The 21,168-nt window shown below is 41.0% G+C and overlaps 2 protein-coding genes across 9 annotated transcripts in view; one reads left to right on the top strand and one right to left on the bottom strand.

Moving 5' to 3' along the window:
- The window catches only part of ZNF106 (zinc finger protein 106), an 85,240-nt gene extending 74,171 nt beyond the window's left edge, over positions 1-11,069 (top strand). For all 6 annotated transcript variants that reach the window (XM_069105838.1, XM_069105843.1, XM_069105842.1 and 3 more), the window contains 7 exons: positions 679-870; positions 1,332-1,394; positions 2,110-2,229; positions 3,165-3,236; positions 4,874-4,945; positions 5,978-6,124; positions 6,986-11,069. In XM_069105838.1, the coding sequence (XP_068961939.1) occupies positions 679-870; positions 1,332-1,394; positions 2,110-2,229; positions 3,165-3,236; positions 4,874-4,945; positions 5,978-6,124; positions 6,986-7,042 (723 nt within the window). In that variant the 3' untranslated portion in view covers positions 7,043-11,069. The remainder of the gene's footprint in view (positions 1-678; positions 871-1,331; positions 1,395-2,109; positions 2,230-3,164; positions 3,237-4,873; positions 4,946-5,977; positions 6,125-6,985) is intronic.
- Positions 11,070-12,377: 1,308 nt separating this feature from the next.
- Positions 12,378-21,168, bottom strand: part of CAPN3 (calpain 3) — an 89,422-nt gene continuing 80,631 nt past the window's right edge. For all 3 annotated transcript variants that reach the window (XM_069105844.1, XM_069105845.1, XM_069105846.1), the window contains 8 exons: positions 20,161-20,238; positions 16,095-16,152; positions 15,888-15,952; positions 15,319-15,387; positions 14,273-14,351; positions 13,967-14,083; positions 13,665-13,723; positions 12,378-13,269 (listed from right to left, as the gene is read on the bottom strand). In XM_069105844.1, coding sequence (XP_068961945.1) covers positions 13,243-13,269; positions 13,665-13,723; positions 13,967-14,083; positions 14,273-14,351; positions 15,319-15,387; positions 15,888-15,952; positions 16,095-16,152; positions 20,161-20,238 — 552 coding nt within the window. In that variant the 3' untranslated portion in view covers positions 12,378-13,242. The remainder of the gene's footprint in view (positions 13,270-13,664; positions 13,724-13,966; positions 14,084-14,272; positions 14,352-15,318; positions 15,388-15,887; positions 15,953-16,094; positions 16,153-20,160; positions 20,239-21,168) is intronic.

The following is a 21,168-nucleotide window of genomic DNA, read 5'->3' as shown; positions in this document are numbered from 1 at the left end:
ATATATATATATATATATATATATATATATATATATATATATACATACCCTGTGGAGATTAAAGGCAGAAAGTCCCCATGTTTACCAACACTTGAGTAACAAAAAATGAGTAAAAAATGAATATGTCTCACTGACCAAATTGTGAGTGCAAACATGAATAAGAAACAATATAAGGAATTCAGGGAAACATGAACTGATGCAGACTGAAGGAAATAGGACAAAGAAAATGACAACTACCATACAATAATGGAAATTGAAACAACACTAAAAAAAGCAGGCTGACTTAAATAATTATAATGACCAGTCTTAAGCCTGCAGAACAGATGACAAAATGCCCTTGCCTCCTTTCAGTACACAGTACAAGTGAATGTAGTATGCTCTTGGAGCCATCAGACTCAGTTACTTGTATTGTTTGGGTTTACTTATTTTTCTCTGTTAAAAGGAAAAGATTGAGTAGGGTGGGCATGAGGAGTGGTATCAGGAAATAAGTTAAAAAATGAAATGTATCCAGAAAAGTTTTTTTTTAATGAATTTATTAGGGCAAATTGGGTGTGGGAAGATGACAAGATAGGAGAGATTTTGTACCCTAGGGCAGTGGCTTACTAAAAGAAATTTTTCTCTGAGGTCTTTGTCCAGTAGGGGATCTACTTCTTCATAGATCCATGGTTTGTTTTCTAGACCAACAAGCAGCTTGATGTCTTTGAGTGCCATGGTCCTCGGGCTGTTAGCTGCCTGGCTACAGCTCAGGAAGGTGCCCGCAGACTGCTGGTGGTGGGATCCTATGACTCTACCATCAGTGTTCGAGATGCTCGCAATGGACTGCTCCTCCGAACACTGGAGGGCCACAGCAAAACCATTCTCTGCATGAAGGCAAGTATGGGCTTTAGGGCATTGGGGTTGCATGTGTTTGGAAGGTTGTGGTTTTGGATGACATTTCTAGTCTTCAGAGCCTTCATTTTAAATAAAGAATAGCTCTTCCTTCTGAAAATGATAATTAACAATTCTGTTTTGTTTATGTTATTTTAAGATATATTCACATTGATACCTGCACATGCACAGGTGGCCTGCCCAAAGGCTTGTTGATACTTCATATATAACAGTGGTTAATTTGAGGTAGATTCAGTAAGAATCCTTGGTGATGATGGAGGATCTGTCATTGCAGATATATTTGGTCAGAAAAATAATCTTTTCCACATGTATTTATATGATGTTTACATCAAATCAGTCTGGAAAGTAGAATTCAACAAATGATAATTTGATGTACATTATGGGAATATGACAAATCCAGATCGATTTCATACTCTGGCTTATTTATTTATTTTTTATTTAAGGTGGTGAATGATCTTGTGTTCAGTGGCTCTAGTGACCAGTCTGTCCATGCCCACAACATTCATGTAAGTCATACTGATTCTGGCAGTGATTTCAGCCTAGGATGCTACTTGGGACACACATAATAGGAAGCACAACTTTCTTCCATGATAAATGTTATTAGGATTACATCTGTATATAAGGTGCTTGGATAGACCACATTGAACTTCCTTGACACAATCCCCAAAGGCTTTGATATACTCAAGACTTCAAGAACAGTGTGAGTTTTATAAGGTTTACTGTGAGTCCCTAACACTTAATTTCAAGATAATATACATACGGTGGGACTTGGGAAATCAATATGTGCCTCAAGTGTGTAACTGAGAGCAGAAGAGCTAGCAGTTGGCCTTTGTTTCCTCATTTCTTAGATGGGGGACAGGCATGTTACTTCATTATCTCTAGTGGCCTTTCCGGCTTTAGTGTCCTGGCATTCTGTGGGGTAACACATCTATGCCTGGTCACTTGAGACCTTTTTGACTTGGCAGTAGTGTGTCTCCAGTGGGAGAAGGGGAACATTTCCTTGCTGAGCTCTCCCATAGGCCCTCCATTGTGGGTAGGTTCTTGGACTTGGATTCAGCAGTGTTGTTTATACATTCACTTGTTAGCATTGTGAGTGCCAAGTAGTAGGCACTAGTTTGTATTTTAAGTAGTGGTGAGTGAGTCCTAGAGAAAGGACTTAGGGGGTTTAATGATTTTTCATTAATTTCCATTAATTATTCCTTCTCCCTTATTCTGCCATAGACTGGTGAACTAGTACGAATCTATAAAGGTCACAACCACGCAGTGACTGTGGTGAACATTCTGGGGAAGGTCATGGTGACTGCCTGCCTGGATAAGTTTGTTCGTGTCTATGAATTACAGGTAGACTCTGGAGCCGTATTTTGGTAACATGGTACATCAGGGTTATCTGGGTTTGATTTATTTTTTCCTCTCCCAGTTGTAGGAGTGGGGCAGGAGGCAGAAAACATAAGGGTCAGGATCAGGGATTGGATCAGAATGGGATGATTAGAATAACTGATTCACAGAAATACCTGAAAGAAGGGGTGCTGGGCTAGCAAATATCATTGAGGGGGGAAGGAATGATAAAATTAAAAAAGCCAAATCTGGCTTCAGCCCTCAGAGTGCTAGGGGCAAAGAACAAAATTGCCAAACGGTAAAACTAAATTATTCTTAGCAACAGAAGGGACAGTGTCTCAAACATGGAACCTTACAAACGGTTAGTGACTAGACTTTTCATTCTTTCTGGTTACTAAGCCTCTCCTTGAGGGACACACCTCATGGTTTTCTTTTTTTTTATTATCAAGCATTTTTTTTCCCTCTCTCCTACCTCCCCCCATTGGGGAAAAGAAAAAAGAAAATCCTTGTGTAACAAATAAGCACAGTTAAGCAAAATAAATTCCCATATTGTTCTTGTTCAGTACTATTAGTCTCCATCTGCATATTAGTCTATCTCTGGGTAGTATCCTTCATCATCAGTTCCCTGAAGTCAGGTAATTTTCACAGAAGCCCAAGACTCTCTAGTGTGATGGAAAGAGGAGGGGTATGTCAGGAGTTGTGAGGAGCTGGGTTCTAATCTTTTGTTACTAGTTAGTTGTAGGACCTTAGTCAAGTCTCTTAACCACATGGACCTCAGTTTTCTCTAAAGTGAAGGGGAATATAATGAATATAATGCAAGGTCCTATGTTCCTGTGATTCATTTTTGGTTTCATATTCTATTTGTATGGAGCCTCGGTGAGCATGTCCTATAAAGATATATGAATAACCTTTTTTCCAATGCTTTTTTTCCCCTACCCAAGTCTCATGACCGCTTGCAAGTTTATGGAGGTCACAAGGATATGATAATGTGTATGACTATCCATAAGAGTATGGTAAGTGTCCGCGCTGTCACACGGCGACTTCTGTGAGTGATGTCTCCGATGGCGACGCCTCACGGAGCACAGAGGGGGGGGAGGAGTCCGCCTCTGAGCTAAGAGACTTCTGACACATGTTAGCTGTGTGGCCCTGGGCAAGTCACTTCACTTGTCAGTCAGCTCTCTGAGACTCTGAATTGCAGATGACCTCAATCTGCATTGGTAGTGGCTGCCTAAACCAGGGGAAATTAAAACAGAGAAAAGTATAAGAAAATATGGTAACATATCACAAAAATTATATACACTCTGGCCAGATTGGATTTATTCCAGAAATGCAGTTATTAGGAAAACTACCAATAAAACAGACCATATTAATAACAAGAGCAAAAAAATAAGATTATTATCATATCAATAGATGCTGAAAAGGCCTTTGTCAAGATGTAACAACCATTCCTGTTTTAAAAAAACAACAATAAACTGTAGAAAATATAGAAATAAATGGATCTTTCCTAATGGGATAAATAGTATAAATAGATATATAAAATATATATTAAAAATGTAAAATAAAATAGATAAATCATAATGGAAAGAAGCCAGCTTGTCATGCTGAAGAGGACAGTGCCCCAAATTCTAGGACATAGCTAAGCCGTACTCGCATTCTGTATAGTGGGAACAACCTGGAAGAGGAAGATCAGGGTACAGCAAGGATTTCCATCACTGCCATTATTTGATGTAAGTGCTGGAAATGCAGGCAAGAAAATAAAATGGAGGGAAAAAGCGTAATCTGGGAAGCAACAGAATTATATCACTTTTTACAGATGATATCCTAGCTTACTTAGAGAACCCTAGAGTCAGTCAAGAAACTAAAAGGAAATATAATTCTATGAGACTTCCACTCTTAAGATTTACCAATACGCCAGACTTTCAAGGACTTAGATTGGTAGACAGTGGATGAGTTTACAAGGTATTTGCCAGTAATGTGGGATAGAAACATAGGCAGGGATTATAAAGCAAAATATTTACCAGGAGTTACCAGAGAAGTTAGCAACTTTCAGCTCATCCTGCTTCTTTATACATCACTGCTGGATTGGTGGAACAGGTCACAAGTTTAATGGTGAAAGCTGTACAACTCCCACAGAGGAGTGGTGTTGTGTTCCTTCCCACTTTGTACTTTCCATCAGCTTCAGTTTCCCCAGAAGCTCACTTCTTTGGTCATAACCAGATAACTTATGTAAATTTGGACAAGTCTCATGGAACCTCCCTGGGTTTCAGTTTTTATCATCACAATGAAGTCGTTGGGCTAGATCTGTAATGTTCTTTATGGCACCTTTTTCCTGAGATTATGTCCAGTTTTCTTTGATGTGTCTTGTTTATATGTAGTTATTTGCTTGTTGTTTTCCCCCTGTAGCTCCTTAAGAGGTACAGTCTTTTCCCTTCCTCTTATCTCCAGGCGCACAGTAGGCGCTTACCGCGAGCAGCCTGATTCTGGAGTTGTTCTGCTTTTCTAGTTATTGTAGTATGTCTGTGTTTCGGACATGCATGTGCCCACAAGCATAGTTGCCACCTACTTTCTATGGCTACAACTAATTTCTGAGTTTTATTTTGAAGATTTTTTTTTTTTCAGTTGGGCTTAGTGTTATTCTTTTCTTTTCCAGATTTATACTGGCTGTTATGATGGTAGCATCCAGGCTGTAAAGCTAAATCTGATGCAGAATTTTCGCTGTTGGGTAAGGAGTGCCTTCTAACTGGAGACCTTGAAGGAGAGGCTGGCTAACAAGGGTCAGGATTACTAGAAAAGGGATTCCTACATATGTGTAGGTTGGACTAGGTGACCTCTGAAGTCCTTGCCAACTCTGAGATTCTGGAGTTCTCTGAGCAGATCTTTTCTTTCTTCTAGCATATTTGTAGTTCATGCTACTTGTTCTCAGTTTAATTTTGTTGGACCTTCATGATCATTATCAGTATTTATTTGAATACCTACTAGATATTATCTCCTGAGTGTTTATGGTACCAGAGAAGTGGTAAACAGTAAAATAGCTATATGAATTTAGACAACTTTTATGTGCATGTTTACTAAAGCATGCTGGAGACAAAAGTTAGAAAAAATATAGAGTGCTCAGAGAAGTCTCTTGTAAGGCATGCCCTTTGGAGAATGGGAGGTCTGTGGTTCACAGCCTTGTAGAATTGGAGAGAGACACTCTGGTTCTGCAGATGAGAATAGCCAACAGAATTCTAGAATGTAACTTAGCTGCCCTCCCCTCGCCCCAACTATGCCATAAGTGTCTGTGCCAACTCATTTGTCAATTGTATCTGTAACCATCTCCCTTGAGATTTCTTACATTTGCTTAAAAAGAATAATTTGTGGTCCTCAAATATTCTCTATTCCCAGTCTCTGAGCTTCTTGTCCAGCACCAACTAAGTAAATTCCAAACCCTGAACTTTCAGGATTATGCTGGTGGTGTACTTGTATCTCTCTTGAGTCTTAACCCAAGTGTGGTCTGCTCATGTACCAGACCTTCCTGTGTGCCTTATCTTTATAACTTGGTGTAACTTGGATATATTTGAACTTTATCATCCTCTGCACAGGCAAGTAAAACAGTTCAGCAGCTTTCAGAGTTCCCAAGTCTTCTAGGAATTAATGAGATAACAGAGATAGAGAGTTGGGGAAATTGCATAAGGGTCCAAGTGAGGAAGTTCTCCATTTTTTCTTCCTTGTGTTACCTTTAACTTTTTCCTCTCATCTTTTCTTTTTCCTCTAGTGGCACGGTTGCTCATTGATATTTGGAGTTGTGGATCACCTCAAACAACACTTGCTAACCGACCACACCAACCCAAACTTTCAGACTTTGAAATGTCGTTGGAAGAATTGTGATGCGTTCTTTACTGCTAGGAAAGGATCCAAGCAGGTATGTGTAACCTGGAAGTTAGGATACCTAGCTTCTTATTCCATTTTTGTCATTGCTAGCTAGCTATGTAGAATTGGTTGTTTCACATGAGGGGAGTGTTGTAATAGGTGATCATACTCTGAGGTCCTTTCCAACTCTAAAGTTATAAGATTCATGGTAATTCAGTAACTCTTGATCAACCTGAGGACCCCTAGAGAAAAGGTGCATAAGACTGAAGGTATATTACTTCTGATTATTTCATAAGATCCCAGTCAGTCTATTTTAGGGACAACAAAATCATCGTGTGTGTGTGTGTGTGTGTGTGTGTGTACACGTGTATGTGTACATGTACGTGTATGTACCTTTTCTATTCCCCTTAAGCCATCTTTCTTGAGATCTAATAAATGACATAAGGCCAATTCTTATGTCTAAGAATTTTGTTGTTATGAATATTGCTATAGATAAGGGAATTGGAACATTTTTTTTTTGTTATTTATATATACACACAGATTTCTTGTGATGATGCTTGTTCTGTAATGTTTGGCCTGTAAATAATAAGTGAACTATTCTGTAGCAGTTAGATTTGAAATTTAGCACTGAGAGGGCAGGTTACTTCAGATACACAAAAACACTATTCAGTTTTAAAACCCAGCATTTGAATTCAGAGACCTTACTATGCCCTTATCGTAGGTTTGGAATGCTTTTATTCTTCCTAGTAATGCTGCTGCTATTATTACTATCATAAATTGAAAAATTGCAGAAATTAATGACTGTCTTTCATGATATGGTATCTGGGTGGTGAGGGCGGAGTCTGTCTTTTAGGTTGATATGTGCCTTCTGTTAGCTCTTAACTGATGTGTTTCTCTGTCCCTTTCTTCTCAGGATGCAGCAGGACATATTGAACGACACGCAGAAGATGACAGCAAAATTGATTCATGAAGTTTTTTCCTCCCACGTTGGGAAGTTATTTAGACCTGTTATTGCCCATATCAGTCCTCTACGTGTATTACTCCTTCCAGCCTTCTTCTCTTCCCCTTGCCTTCCCACTCCCCTTTAAAAAAAGGCAGGAAGGGGAATATGATTATTCTGTCAGGCTAAAGATGCTAAGAGCCTTTACAGTTCTGGGAATATGGGTTAATTCTTTGAGGTCAAGCTGGAGGCTTGTTATTTAATGAGGTGTAACAAATGTTAAGAACATGCCCCTGGGGATGGTGCAGTGCAGATACACATTGCCTTTCTGTAAGGGCAACATGATCTGTGTCCATTAATGTGCTCCAGGTGTTTTAATAGATGCAGAATCTTTGTCAGTCACATTCTTGGCAGATAATTTTTTTTTTTTAGAAATTTAAGTTACTAAAATGGTTTAGATACTAAACCAGAATATCTCATCATTAGATGCAGTCAGATTCTGCATTTCCAGGATTGAGTTTTAATTTCCTTTCTGCAAGTTACTGCCAGGTATTTTCATGTTAAATTGGATGTAAATCGTTTGCTTTTTCACATTACAATGTACTATTCAAGTGTCAATATTCCTTTCAAATTGGATGAAGTTTATGATAAGTGATAAAGGACACAGTGCTTTAAGGAGGTGGAAACACCTGCAATTTCTGCAAACAACTGCACTTCAGGTGACGTGGGGCATAGCAGCTCAACCCTCTTCATTCAGCAGAAACATACTGAATCCTACCCAACTGCTTCTTAGTAGGACTCTCTGCTTATATGAATAACACTGATCTTCACTATTGAACTGGAGTATGTAGTACAAATATAATCTAGTAACAGAGACATAATAGAGGGGAAGCCTTCATTTTGTTTTCTGGCTTCTGATTCTTAAGCTTTTGGGGTCTAAAACCTTAAGGCTTGATACAAATATGACTTCTTTTTCCCATCCCCCACCCCTCAAGCCAGGTTAGGTTGACCTGGCCTTGGAACACAGTAATTTTCTACCTGGACTTATAAATGATGCTCCCATTTCCTCTGTCTAAGATCCAACCACACCTTATGATGACTATGTGGAGTTAGGGTGGAACTCCTGAACCTACCTGTAGAAAACCAAGTGGATTTCTAAAATTTCTTATTTCGAGAATCCAATTCCTTTCCATCCTACCAAACAATGAGAGGAATAATACTGGCTTGGGCTCCTGTTGAAGGGGAGCATTCTTCTCCTTCTTTTGAGAGCAATCATAAGAAAAAAATCTTACTAGACATTTAACTGAGACTGATTTTTTTGATGGGGGTGGCATTCTAGGCCATTTAGAAGTGAAAGTGAAAGGTGTTTCATGATTCGTCTGGCACTGAAATGTTGCCTAGAAGTCTATAGAAAGGGAGGAAAGAACCAATATAGTTTCATGATGTGAATGTCTCAGAATCTGAGAGATGCAGGTTTTCCCTCAGTGTGTACACTCACATATCCTCCCTTCAACTCTAGTATGTAAAAAGGATTTGGGGCTTTCAAATGGCTCTATAAGTTCCTTCCTTCTCTATTTCTAGGAGGAAGAAACCCATTTTTTAAACTGAATTGTGTTCAGGAAGAAGAAAGATTCTATTGTGTGAGGTTCATGTGTCTTTATCATTTTTAAGTGGCATTTTAAAAAGGTTTTTCTCATTTCACATCTCTGCTTCCTTTAAAGGTTGAGAGTTGTGACTGGAGAACTCAGGCCAGCCTGTGGGTATAATGGGAATACATCTCTCAGGGGAATTCATTTGGGTCTGTCTGGCCCGGCTAGGTGTTCTTTTTTTAGGCCTTATGTGGGTTGAATATTTAGAACCAAAGCCACAATCCAGAGCAGTGCCAGACTTGCCCATGTGGTAAGCCAGATAATCCATTAATTAGTAGTCCTTAAATACTTGTTTCCATTGGTTAGCCCTTTTTGAAACAGAAGGGAAAGTGACCTGGGAAAAGGCTGAAAGATCAAGGCTTGGTGGCCCTAGAAGTAATTACTTTCAAAAGCCCTAATACCACAGGAAAGTGGCATATAGGATGTTCTTTGGGAAGTCTGAGGATATTGACAGGAGGTGATTGAGTCTTAAGAGATGAGGTAGCTGAAGTGAAAGAGGATATGCAGTGTGTCTGCCTTCCTGTTTTGATGTGTGTATATGTGTGTACCTTTGACAGTTTGCCACATCTCCCAAATTTCTTTGGAAGAATGCTGAAAGCATTTCTATTGTAAGAACATGTTGATGTTTCATTCACAAGCTAACAGACGCACTGTTTTAGAAATGAAAATCTTACAGATGTGAATTCTAGCTTGGAATTGAAGGAGTAAATGCTTACATAACATAAAGTGTTTTTAAGAGACAGGTGCAGACCCTTCAGGCTTTTTTGTTTATATTTTGTTATAATCTTCAAGAATGTCACAGCTGACCTTAGCCTTTGATCTCATCTCACAGAGAAACATTGAGCATAAAGTATTGCTTGTATGTTGACAGTGGTATGGAGAATATAATCAGTGGTAGGTAAGACAGATAGTAAGGTCAGAATAGATTCTCATTGGAAGTTGAGGTTGTATTACAGGAACCATTTCTATGATGCTACTTTTGATTAGCTGTGACTAATTTGGAGACTAGAGCCCCAGGGAACTGCAGAGAGAGAGAGTGTGTGTGTGTGTGTGGTTTAAAATGATGTTTGTGTTACTGCAGCCCCACTTAGAGTTTCAGGCTAGGATTTAGGTTCAAAAGAATATGCTTAAGACAAGCAAATCACAGTGAAGTAGATAAAAAAACAGGGAAATATTTAGACCTGTGAGATTACTTGAACCTGAATAAGGTCAGTCAGTAGCACATCCCTGCCTTTGTGTAAAGAGAAGATTCTTCTGCGGGTCAGCTTTGATCTGCTCCTTAGACCTGGACCATGGCAGGCTGTTGCTTTACTCTAGACGACCTGTAACTTGTGTGCAGAGAACTTGCTGTGTGAGTTAATGTAATCCTGCTGAGTGATGTTTTTGTCAGTTATACCATAAGTCTTCAGTAACTGGACATAAACATGGTTTGAAGTCAGTTTTGCTTTAGGGAAACAGTAACCAATATAGAGAAGGGAATTATTGATAGGCAGGAGTCCGGAGTGGAGGGGGGGGGGGCGCATATCTTCAAGTGAGACAGAAGCAGGGAGTGCAGGCTCTTGGCTTGCTTACTTTGGCTTAAAGTCTCTAGCCTTTTAACTGCACTCTAATAGTTTAGCAGCCCCTGAGACTTTTAGGAAAGTACCATCCACAAGTACCTGACTCTGCAAAATAATGGGTTTTTTTGTGCCACTGATTCATCCCCTCCTCCCACCTCTATTCCTCAGGGTCTGAAGAGAAGCAGGTTACCTCATTTGCTTCTTCCTCCTGTCCCACAGGTTTAGGACAGTGAGGATTTATTTATACAACTGCCCTTCTGGGCTGTGGCGAGGTTCCCACCTCCAGCTTGCCTTCTCCTGACCAGTGATGCTGGTTTAGCAAATAGTAAGTAGAAGCTGTCCTTGGAGTAGTGATAGGATATTGACTGAGTTTCATGTACAAATGTGTCTAAGATATCGTTTATCAAAAACAACTACAATTTTAACAAACTTCCCCCAATATAGAAGGTCTTTATATCATGTGGCAATCATCAGACTTTTGAAACTGAGATGTACCAGGTATCCCAAAAGTTTTAGCTAAGCCTTTAAACTGTACTAAGACTTTTGGGACACCCTGTAGATTACAAGATGTCCTAGATAACAGTCCAAATGATGTTGGAAAAAACCTTTTTTTCCCCCCTTAGTTATACATACACCAGACCTACTTCAGTGTTCTTGATTTTAGAAGTTTTTAACATAATATGTGAATTTAGAAGAATGAAAATGGGTGAGACAGTTCTGAAGTATTTAATAAGCAAATACCTTGGCCCTCTTTCATTTTGGTACAAAACTGTGAACTCCATGAAACTTTGTAAAGGAAGAAGTAAAGCAAATATCGAGAGGAAAATAAAACTTAAATACTTTTAATAATTGGCTCTGTCAACTTAATTGTCGCCCAATTGTCTGTTTATAGCCAACTTAGTCACTTTTCAGTGCTTATAAGTTTCGTACAATCAGAAGGGAGCTTTGTTGTTGTTCAGCCCTTTCAGAAGGTGGCTCAAACCCCAATTTAAATAAAAAATTCTATCCATAGCATCCCCACCAAGTGGTCATTCAGTCTCCACTTAAACACTCCTGGGAAAGACTACCCGCTTAAAGTAACCCATTCTGTTCTTAGATAGCTCTGTGCAAATTTTGACTTGAGTAAGTTGGTGTCCTACGTCTCCCTTTGAAGAAAGGGTGGAAAGGGGAGTATACAGGTCATCAAGAGGAGCCAGCAAAGTTGAATGGGGGTGGACACAGGTTTTAAATCACTTTAGGAGAAAAAAATATGTTGGGGAGATTATAGAGGAGATTGCTAAAGACAGAAAAGGAGCTCCAAGGCACTTTCTAAAATGCTTGGAATGCTGAGATTCTGTACATTGGTTTCACTGTTAAAATCCCAAACCAAGTGCTTTCCCAGTTCCTGGCCAAGTGTAGTCTGCTAACAAACCATAGTGGCACAACCAACAAAAGTCACAACCTCAATGCAAGTTTAAACATTGCATTTTGTTTTTTGAGTGTTTTTTCCAGTTGCATTTGAACGAGTTACTGTCTCTTATTGGTGGTGGCCAATATAGAGACCTTTTGCCCCTGGTGTACAGTCCAGACATTTCAACTAGTTTCTTTCAACATACACTCTTGTCCCTGGGGAAGTGTTAACAAGCTTTTTAAAATAATCACTTTTCTAAAGGGACTAATTTTTTTAAGCAATTGGGGTTAAGTAACTTGCTCAAAGTTACACAGCCAGTTATTTCTGGGTGTGGTGCTAAGTATCTGAGCCTAGATTCAATCCCCAGGTCGTCCCAACACTGGAGCCGGTGCTCTTACTCGCTGAGCCACCTGGCCGCCCCTAAGCAATTGGGGTTAAGTAACTTGCTCAAGGTTACACGGCCAGGTGTTTCTGGGTGGGTGCTTAGCGTCTGAGCCTGGGATTCGATCTCCAGGTCATCCCAACACTGGGGACCGGTGCTCTTACTCACTGTGCTATCTGGCCACCCCTAAAGGGACTAATTTTTAAAATCTGGTCTTTTCGACATTTTTTTTTCTAAATCAAAATCTTGGGTCTGGTTATTTTCTTTTCTGAGACTAGGGAGTTCTCTACCCTGGAATTGCTTTGGATGTTAGGTAGATATAGAAACCCAGCCTTGTTCTGTTCCCAGATGAGAATATCAAATGAGTCGAACAGTACACACTAGATAGACACATGCCTTTTATTAATTTGGGAAGTCTTATTGGGACCACAACCAATGATGTGTGACAACCCAAACAAGGAATTGCTCTGGTCTACCTTTCCTCTGTATAAATCCAGAACAAATAAAATCCTGAAGTAAAACCAAGGGCTGGGATAGAGGGAAGGAGTCCAGGAGGTACTCCATGCTTAATGTCCAGCAATGTGAACATTCAATGAAGGTCTTTTTTTTTAATGTGACCAGGAAAGGACAATGCTGGACAAATACCCCAGGAAGTATTTCCTTACTCTTCCTCAACCCTGGTCTGGTTTTGAGCTGGTTATAGTTTTCCTAGCAATAATTGCATCATGTCCCACCCCTGAGATCAGCTCTGATCTGGAGTTTTGGGGACAGTCCAAAGAGGGACCTTGATTGGAGGCTAAATTCTTGCAATTAGCTCTAGGATCAAGTTAACCTTCTAGGTGCTTAGACTGATCCTCTCTAGTTAAAATCTTCCCCCAGGGCAAAACTGGAACTCTGACGTTGGTAAAGACTTGCTTCACTGTAGCACTCTTGAGATAATGTCACTGCTTTTATGGGGAAAAGAAGTTGCACCTCTGCTCATACCTTATCCTAGAGGGCTAAGGTTGATTAGGGAGCAGCTTTATGGGCCTGGGGAAGGCATCTGGTTATCCCAAGGTGTAGTGAATAATAAAACTGGAACATTCTGAGAACTAGCTGGGAGTACAGAATGACAGGGAAGAGAACCACCATGGGAATCCTGAGGCTGTTAAGAGATGTTGCTTGTTTCTTAGAAGTGACTCTGTCTGCTGTGGTTGATATCACAAATGGTTCATTCTGTTCGATTTTAGTTGAGGTGAGGGAGGCATGGTTCAGGCATACATGGTAAGCTGCAGCCACTAAAAGGGGAGAAGCCAAGATGAGGCGAAAAAAGTGAGGCCCCAAATCCCACCTTCCCAAGGTAAACAACCCAGGATGTCTCAGTGCTATACAAATAACAGCTTACTGTTGCTTCCAACATCCTTTCTTGCCTTCACCCATCCTACTAGGAAAAAGGGGTTGTATGAGTTCCCAAACTGTTGCCTCAGAGTTCATCTGACAGCTGAGGGCTTTTGTCCCCACGCATCTCACTCCTGTCCTCCAACCAGAAGACAAAAACCCATCATTTGGCTTTAAGGACTCTCTTCTCTACACAGACCCACAGGGTAGTGTGGAAGTCAAGGTGGGCCAAGCCAATTTCTTGTGATTTCCACCAGCATCTTACAACAGGGTAGGGGGCTTCTTATATCTTTACCTCTAGGACATTGAGTTTAATGATGCCATCTCCATCCTTGTCAAAGGCTTGAAAAGCCCCTGTGTGAAGGAACAGACAAACCAGAGAGATTAGGCAGTCACCCCCTCTCCCTGCCCTGGCCACTATGAGAAACTGTACCCATATGAGAGATGTGATGGGACCATCTTGTTTGTTTAAGGACTGACCGAGGAAGTCTTGCCCAACCCCACCCCTACCCTCAGTAATTAGAAGGAAAGTCATCTTCCATCAGCTTAGCCTATAAAACAAAGAGCTGACAGGCCAAGCCACTGTTCCCCACTTACTGAACATGCCCTCCAACCGTACAAAGCAACAGATGAAGCTGTCAAAGTTGATGTTCATATGCTTGTCTGCATAGCGCATGGTGATAATGTCATAGAGCTGACTATTGAGGTGGAAGCCTGGGGAAGAGAGTGTTGAGGAGGTAAAGTTCATCTTTGGTGTTATTTTAGTCTCTTTCCTCCACTGTTCCTTTTCATTTGCTGTTTTTCCTCCTTCTACTTACAAAGGTCCAACTAAGGTGGCCCACCCTTAGGCCTACCTACACTCACACACTCACACCCTCACCCACCCACTTTGAGACCAGATACCAGCGTCATTCACAGCATTGCGCATCTCATAGCTGTTGATGGTGCCAGAGTGGTCTGTGTCATAGTGTTTGAAGATTTTCTGTCAATAGAAAATTTGAGAACAGGAAGGGTCATTTACTTAAAAAATAGTCATTTATTAAGGACCTAGTGTGTGCTAGGTGTTAAGGGAGATAGAAAACAGGATAAGGATAAGCCCTATCTTCACAGGGCTAATGTGGTGGAAAGAGGCCTGGACTTAGAATCAAAGGATCCCAGTTCCCCTTCTGGTTCTGCCATTTAATTAACTGAAGAATCTTGGGCAAGTCAACCTGAACTGAATTTTTAAAAGAATCTATAAAATGCTGCTAGAAGGATTTGGTAACCTTTAATACACCATATAACTAGATGGATGAATCATATAAGACATGGGACACTATTAAGCATACTAGCTCAATTAATAGGCATTTATTATGATCAACCTCTGTTCCGGAGCACTCATGATAAAACATGCCACCCATCTCCTAACAGAGAGGTAGGTGATGGACTCAGGGTACAGAATGAAACAATCTTTTGGATGTGGCAATTACAGAAATTTGTTTTGCTTAACTGTGCATATTTGTTACAGAGTGTTTAGAATTTTCTTCCCCCAACTCCCCTCCCAGTGGTGCAGCAAGTGAGAGGGAGTGAAAATAGATTTTGTTAAGTGGGAAAAAAAAAAATCCAAGTGTTTATTAAGTTATTACTATGTACTTGACACTGTACTAAGCAGAAGGGATACAAAGTCAAGTCAAACTCCTCACCAAGAAGCTTACTACTTTCTGACTGGGGAGAAGGAACTACCTGAGCATTGACTAGGAAAGCCATCTTGCAAGATGTGGCATTTAAGTTCAAATTTAAAGAATAAGGGAAGACTTTCTAGGTATTTGCCATGAGTTATACAGAGTAGTCCAGTTTGATGGGATGGGAATAGTATGACTAGGTAAGGTCCCATTCCCTCCCATGCCATTTTACTCATGCTACCCACCTCACCCTACCACCACCACCCCATACCATTCTATCCTTCCCACCTGCCAGCTCTTGATCTTCTTCCAGAGGTGGTGGAATTCGTGCAGGTTCAGCCTCCCAGAACCATCTGTCTGGAGCAAAGTGGTCAGGACCACATGATCAAGTCCCCCAGCCATCAAGGGTGGGCAGAGAAAGGAGGTAGGCTTATAGAGAAATTTCTGCATAGAATACCCCTTCCAATGACCTCCTCTGTTGTAAGGGGAATGAGCCAATCACCTTCCTTTGTTCATTGGTCCTCCTCCCCACTCTCAAGGAATATCCATCTGAACCCCTGCTGAGGGGCTATAGAGTGGTCATAGTGGGTACCTACTCTGTGACAAAGGTAGCCTCAAATGATGCTCATTTACTTGATTTGGAGGCTTGGTAACCAGAAGCTTCCCCCAGATAACCATCACAATGACTAACAACTTCACCAGATCCAAATTCAGTCTAGGGCCTGTGTTCAGTCTTTACAAGAGCATATGCTTAGCTAAGGCCTTGTTTAGCTAGGTCCCACCCACCACTCCCTGGGTCCACAGGGCCAGATGATAGGGAGATGGGAGAATGGGATGGTAAACAAGTGAAAGGATACATCCATCAGGGCAATCATGCTTCGGCAGGACTCAAGGGTGAATCCATCTATCTTCAAGTCTTTATCTGGAGAGAGGAGATGACAAAAAGTAAGGATGAGGGGGTCTTCAATTCTGCTCTTCTAGAGAACCTTTCCTTCCATCTATTGGTTGCTCTAAAGAGCCAGAGCTCTTCCCTTGCCTTGGGTGAAGGTTTTCAAGTCACTTACGTTTGTTCACCACTGTGTTGAGAACATTCTTGAGTTCATCAGCACAAATTTCCATGTCCTAAGGAGAAAGAGACAGAGTGAGGGCCTCATGGAAATAGCCTCATGATGGCCTATTGGGCCAGCTACACAAATATTGAACCAATATAATTGTGTCTCATCTGGCTAACTTTGCCAAAAAGAGCACATCTGAGAGCTAGAGGAAGTAAGAGACTTTTGGCCAAGATTAATATCATGGCACATATCAGAGGAAAGGGCCCCTCAGGCTTCCACTTCAATTTTTTATTGGCCTGAAGTGACCTCTTCCTCCTCTAACCTTCTAAAACAACTAGTGTCTGAGCAGTTTATTTGATTGTTAACAGATTTAACATTTATTAAGCACTTGCAATGTAAGGGGCACAGGGGATATAAAAATGACAATTCTTGCCCTCAGCATGTACAAGCTAATAGGGGATTTGGCGTGCATGCAAAATATAGGATATGTTGAGGTTAGTAATATATGAGAAGACTGGAAAGGCAGGAAGGGTCCAGGACTCAGGGGTGGGGAACCTATGACCTTGAAGCCACATGTGGCCTTCTAGGTCCTCAAGTGAAGCCCCTTGACTGAATCCAAATTTCACAGAACAAATCCCCTTAATAAAAGGATTTGTTCTGTGAAGTTTGTAGTCAAAGGGCTGCACTTGAGGACCTAGAGGTTGCAGGTTCCCCACTCCTGGTCTAAGTTGTGACAAGTTTTAAATGCTAAAAAGAAAAAAATTTATACTTGATCTTAGAAATAATAGGAAGTCACTGGAGTTTATTGACTTTGGAGATGATATAAGACCTATGCTTTGGGAAAACCACTTTGGGAGTTGTATGGAGGATGGATTAAAGTGGGGAGATATTTAAGGCAGGGAGACTTAATTAGGAGGCTAATGCAATTACCCAGATGAGCGGTGATAATGGCTTGTATCAAGGTGATATTGCTGTGTAAGTAGACAGAAGGGGAGAGAGCTATTCAAAAGATATTATAGAGAAAGATACAGTAAAATTTGGCATTTGATTGGCTATATAGGGTGAGAAAGAATGAATAGTTAAGGATGATATGAAAATTATGAGCTTGAATGACTGAGAGGGTGATGATGCCATTAAAAGAAATCAGGAAGTTCTGAAGAGGTTTGTGGGCAAAAGATAACGATTACTCTTTTGGACATGTTGAGGGTAAGATGTTCCTAGGACATGCAGTTTAAAATGTCCAATACAATCGATGATATGAGACTAGAGCTAAGGAGGAAGACTAAGGTTGGTTCTGTAGGTCTGGGAATCATCTTTGTAAAGATGATAATTAAACCAATAGAGCTGATGAGCTCACCAAGTGAGAGAATATCAAAAGAAATGAAAAAAGGGCCCAGGACAGAGCCATGAAGACACTCATCCAGCAAAGAAGTCTGAGGAATGATCAGACACACAGAAGCATCAAGGGAAAACATCACAAAAGCATCACAAAGACCCAAAGAGGTAAAGAGCATCCCAGAAGGTGGTCACCAATAAATGTAGCAGAAGGGTCAAAAAGGATGAGGATTGAGAAAAGTCCGTCAGATTTGGCTTTTAAGGGATCAGTGGTTACTTTGGAAAAAGTAGCTTCCATTGAATGATGAATTTAGAAGCCAGACTGCAGAGAATTTAGAAGAGAAGAAGGAGAGGCACCAAGTGTAAAAGACTTTTTAAAAGAGTTTAGCCGAGAAAAGGAGAAGAGATATTGTGTGATAGCTAGCAGAGGTGGTGGAATTCATGAGTGTTTTTTTGTTTTGTTTCTGTTTGCTTTTTGGATGGGGGAGGGCAGGGCAATTGGGGTTAAGTGACTTGCCCAAGGTCACACAACCTGTAAGTGTTAAGTATCTGAGGTCAGATTTGAACTCAGGTCCTCCTGACTCCAGGGCTGGTGCTCTATTCACTGTGCCACCTAGCTGCCCCTAGTGAATGTTTCTTAAAGATAGAGATTAAGCCATTTTTGTAGTCAGCTGGGAAGGAATCAGTAGCTAGGGAAAGACAGACAGTTAAAGAGTGAGTGGCAGATGGGAATGGAGACAATCTGCTGGAGGAGATGGGATTAAGGATACATATAGAAGGGCTGGCTTGGGTAGGTAGGGGGACCACTTTGTCATCAGATACTGGATTGAATGATGAGACATCGTTCAATATCAGTATCAGAGGGATGGGATATGAGAAAGCGAAAAGAAAGACCTTTCAGAAAATGGCCTTAATATTTTTGATGAAGTATGAGACAGGGTCTTCAGCTTGAGGGCAGGAGGAAGGAGTATCAAGGGAGTTTGAGGAAAGAAGAGAAAGTCTGAAACAGTCCCTGTAGTGAGTGAGATAAGAGAATTAGTTGGAGGGGGAAAAGATTGTCTTGTTGCAGTGAGGGCCTACTTGGGATTAGATAACATAAATTTATAGTGGTCTGGCTATTTGACATAGGAAGAAATATCTGGTATGATATTATTTCTGGTATTTGCTGGAGATCCACTCTTATAATGAATAAGAGATCCAGGTATAAGTATGAACATGGTAATGGCTGTTCAAAATCATTCTGTTGCCTCAAGGATCAAATAGAACCTTTTCAAACCCTTTACAATATGGCCCCTATTTACCTTTCTATTTTTTTTTTCTTTTTGGAGGACAGTTGGGGTTAAGTGACCTGCCCAAGGTCACCTACTTACCTTTCTAACCTTGTCATATATTACTCCCCTTCCTGCATCCTGTGGTCAAACTAGCCTTGCTCATTTACATACACAGCACTCCATCTCCAGTCTCTGTTCTATTGTACCTCCTGCCCCCCATGACATAGGAATGTACTCTCACCTCACCTCCTAAACCGTTTAGGATCCTTTTTTTCCTTCAGAACTCTGCTCAAGTGACTTAAAGCTTTTCCTGTTTCTCCCAACTCCTAGTACTAAAAAAAATTTCATTGTTGTTTAGTCATTTTTCGATCCTCTCCAACTCTTCATGACCCCATCTGGGGTTTTCTTGGCAAAGATACTGGAGTGCTTTGCCATCTCCTTCTCTAGCTCATTTCACAGATGAGGAAACTGAGGCACACAGGGTGAAGTGACTTGCTCAGGGTCACATAGCTAGTAAGGGTCTGAGGTCAGACTGAACTCAAGAAGATGAGTCTTCCTGATTCCAGGCCTAGCGCTCTATCCACTGTGTCATCTAACAAGAAAAATTATCAGGTATTTATTTTTTATATGTCTATTATTCTATCCCCCAATAGAATATAAGCTCCTTGGGGGCATGAACTGTTTAATTTTTGTCTTTTAACCCTCAGTGCCTAGGACAGTGCCCGGTACATATTAAGCACTTAATACTTGGTTGGTTCAATGAATGGAATGCCTAAGATCACAGGTGTCTGCCCAGTACTCAGCCCAATCCATAGATAATTGCTTAATGTATATGTAGATGTCTTTTCATATTTTATATTTATGTATGTATATTTATATGTGAATATTTATATGTATATCCTAGAACTACTAAGCTATGTTGTGTGTTTTTTTACAAGGATGATAATATATCATTATGTCATTAATCTAAGGCAGCACCTGATAACAATGAGAAAGGTGGGAAAGTTGGGAGATTTTTTGTGAGTCTAGAGAGCTTTAAATTATAAAACTATTACAAAGTTCCCATTAAGATTCTGCTTAACTTAGGACTGACTGACATTCCTAACTAAGGAAAAGGAGTCATCTTCATGGCAAGAAGACAAGAGCCCAAGCAGCTTCAGTCTCCCACCTAGGCTTGGTTAAGACTCTACTCATCTAAAGGGTGAATAGGTGGCACAGTGAATAGAGCACTGGCCCTGGAGTCAGGAGGACCTGAGTTCAAATCTGGATTCAGACACTTAACACAAAAAAACTAGCTGTGTGACCTTGGGCAAGTCACAACCCCAATTGCCCTCCAAAAAGCAAAAAAAAAAAACAAAAAAACAAAAAAACACACTACTCATCTAGATCCTGCGAAGGAGAAGGGGAGGAAGACTGGAATGAGAGCATCTATGGGAACTTTAGGGGTAGCTGCTTTGAAAAATACTCACATCACCCGCAATCTGTCGAAAAATGTTCTTGAATTGCACCTGCTCCTCGCTCTCCCGGTCAGTGTTACCTGGGGTTGGCTATAGGGACATAAAAGAAGAGGTCAAACAGAGATGGGGAAGGGAGACAGGCGCCCAATGGAAAGCCATGAAAGGGAAGGAAGGGCAGACCCTTTATGGCCCAAGCAGCCCATCAGTTCAACATGGCTCTCTGGCTCCCAACCAAGCATCAGTAAGATCTTCTTTTCCTTCTCATCACTCTCCTTGCTAGGAATACTCTTTGTTCGTTAGCCAAGGGAGGTTTTTGCAGCCTCACTGCATAGGGTTGTAAGCATCCTTCTCTTCTTGACTCTAGGCAGAGCTGGAGGGAGAAAGTTTCTGGTCCACTTCCTTCTGTTTAGGAGTAAAGATTGGACACAGAATCCTTTCTCTCCCCTCTCCCCTGGCACAGTCTAGCGACGTGAATGCAAATCCTGCCTCAGACACTTACTGTGACTGTCTTCATCTCTCCAAGTCTCCAGTTTCTCATCTCATGAGGGGGATAACCTCTCAGGTCCCTTCCAGCTCTAAATCTATGGTCTGTCATTCCATAGAGAAAAAGCAGCTCTGCCAACAAGGTCCATCTGAGACCCTTTTGGCTATAGAAATGTGCAGAAATGTTCTATTCCCCACTCTCTGCATCAAACTTCAACTTCTGGGCAAAGAGGAGCATTCCAGGCAATGCCAGGCCCCATGTCCCTGAGTCTTCATCAGAGACAAAGGAGACAAAACCATCCCAACTCTCAGCCATCTCCATCCTTCAGTCTATAAGTCGCAATTCTATTAGGATAAAGTGCATTGGGCAACTGATCTTAATTTCCTTCAGGACCTCTCCTCCCATACCTCCTCTCCCTTATAAAAGGCACACAGCTGACTCAATCCTTCAATCCTTTACCCCACCACAGCCTGTAGTACTCACTTTCTGTGTTTTTGTCTCCCCTTGTTTCTCTTTGATTCCACATTTTCTTGGGC

This window comes from Petaurus breviceps, unplaced genomic scaffold (genome assembly GCF_028583685.1).
Source record: "Petaurus breviceps papuanus isolate PSGF00001 unplaced genomic scaffold, PetGlider_PUasm1.0 77, whole genome shotgun sequence".
NCBI lineage: Eukaryota > Metazoa > Chordata > Mammalia > Diprotodontia > Petauridae > Petaurus > Petaurus breviceps.
Note: the sequence above shows the minus strand (reverse complement) of the source record. Positions and strands in the feature narration are given on the sequence as shown.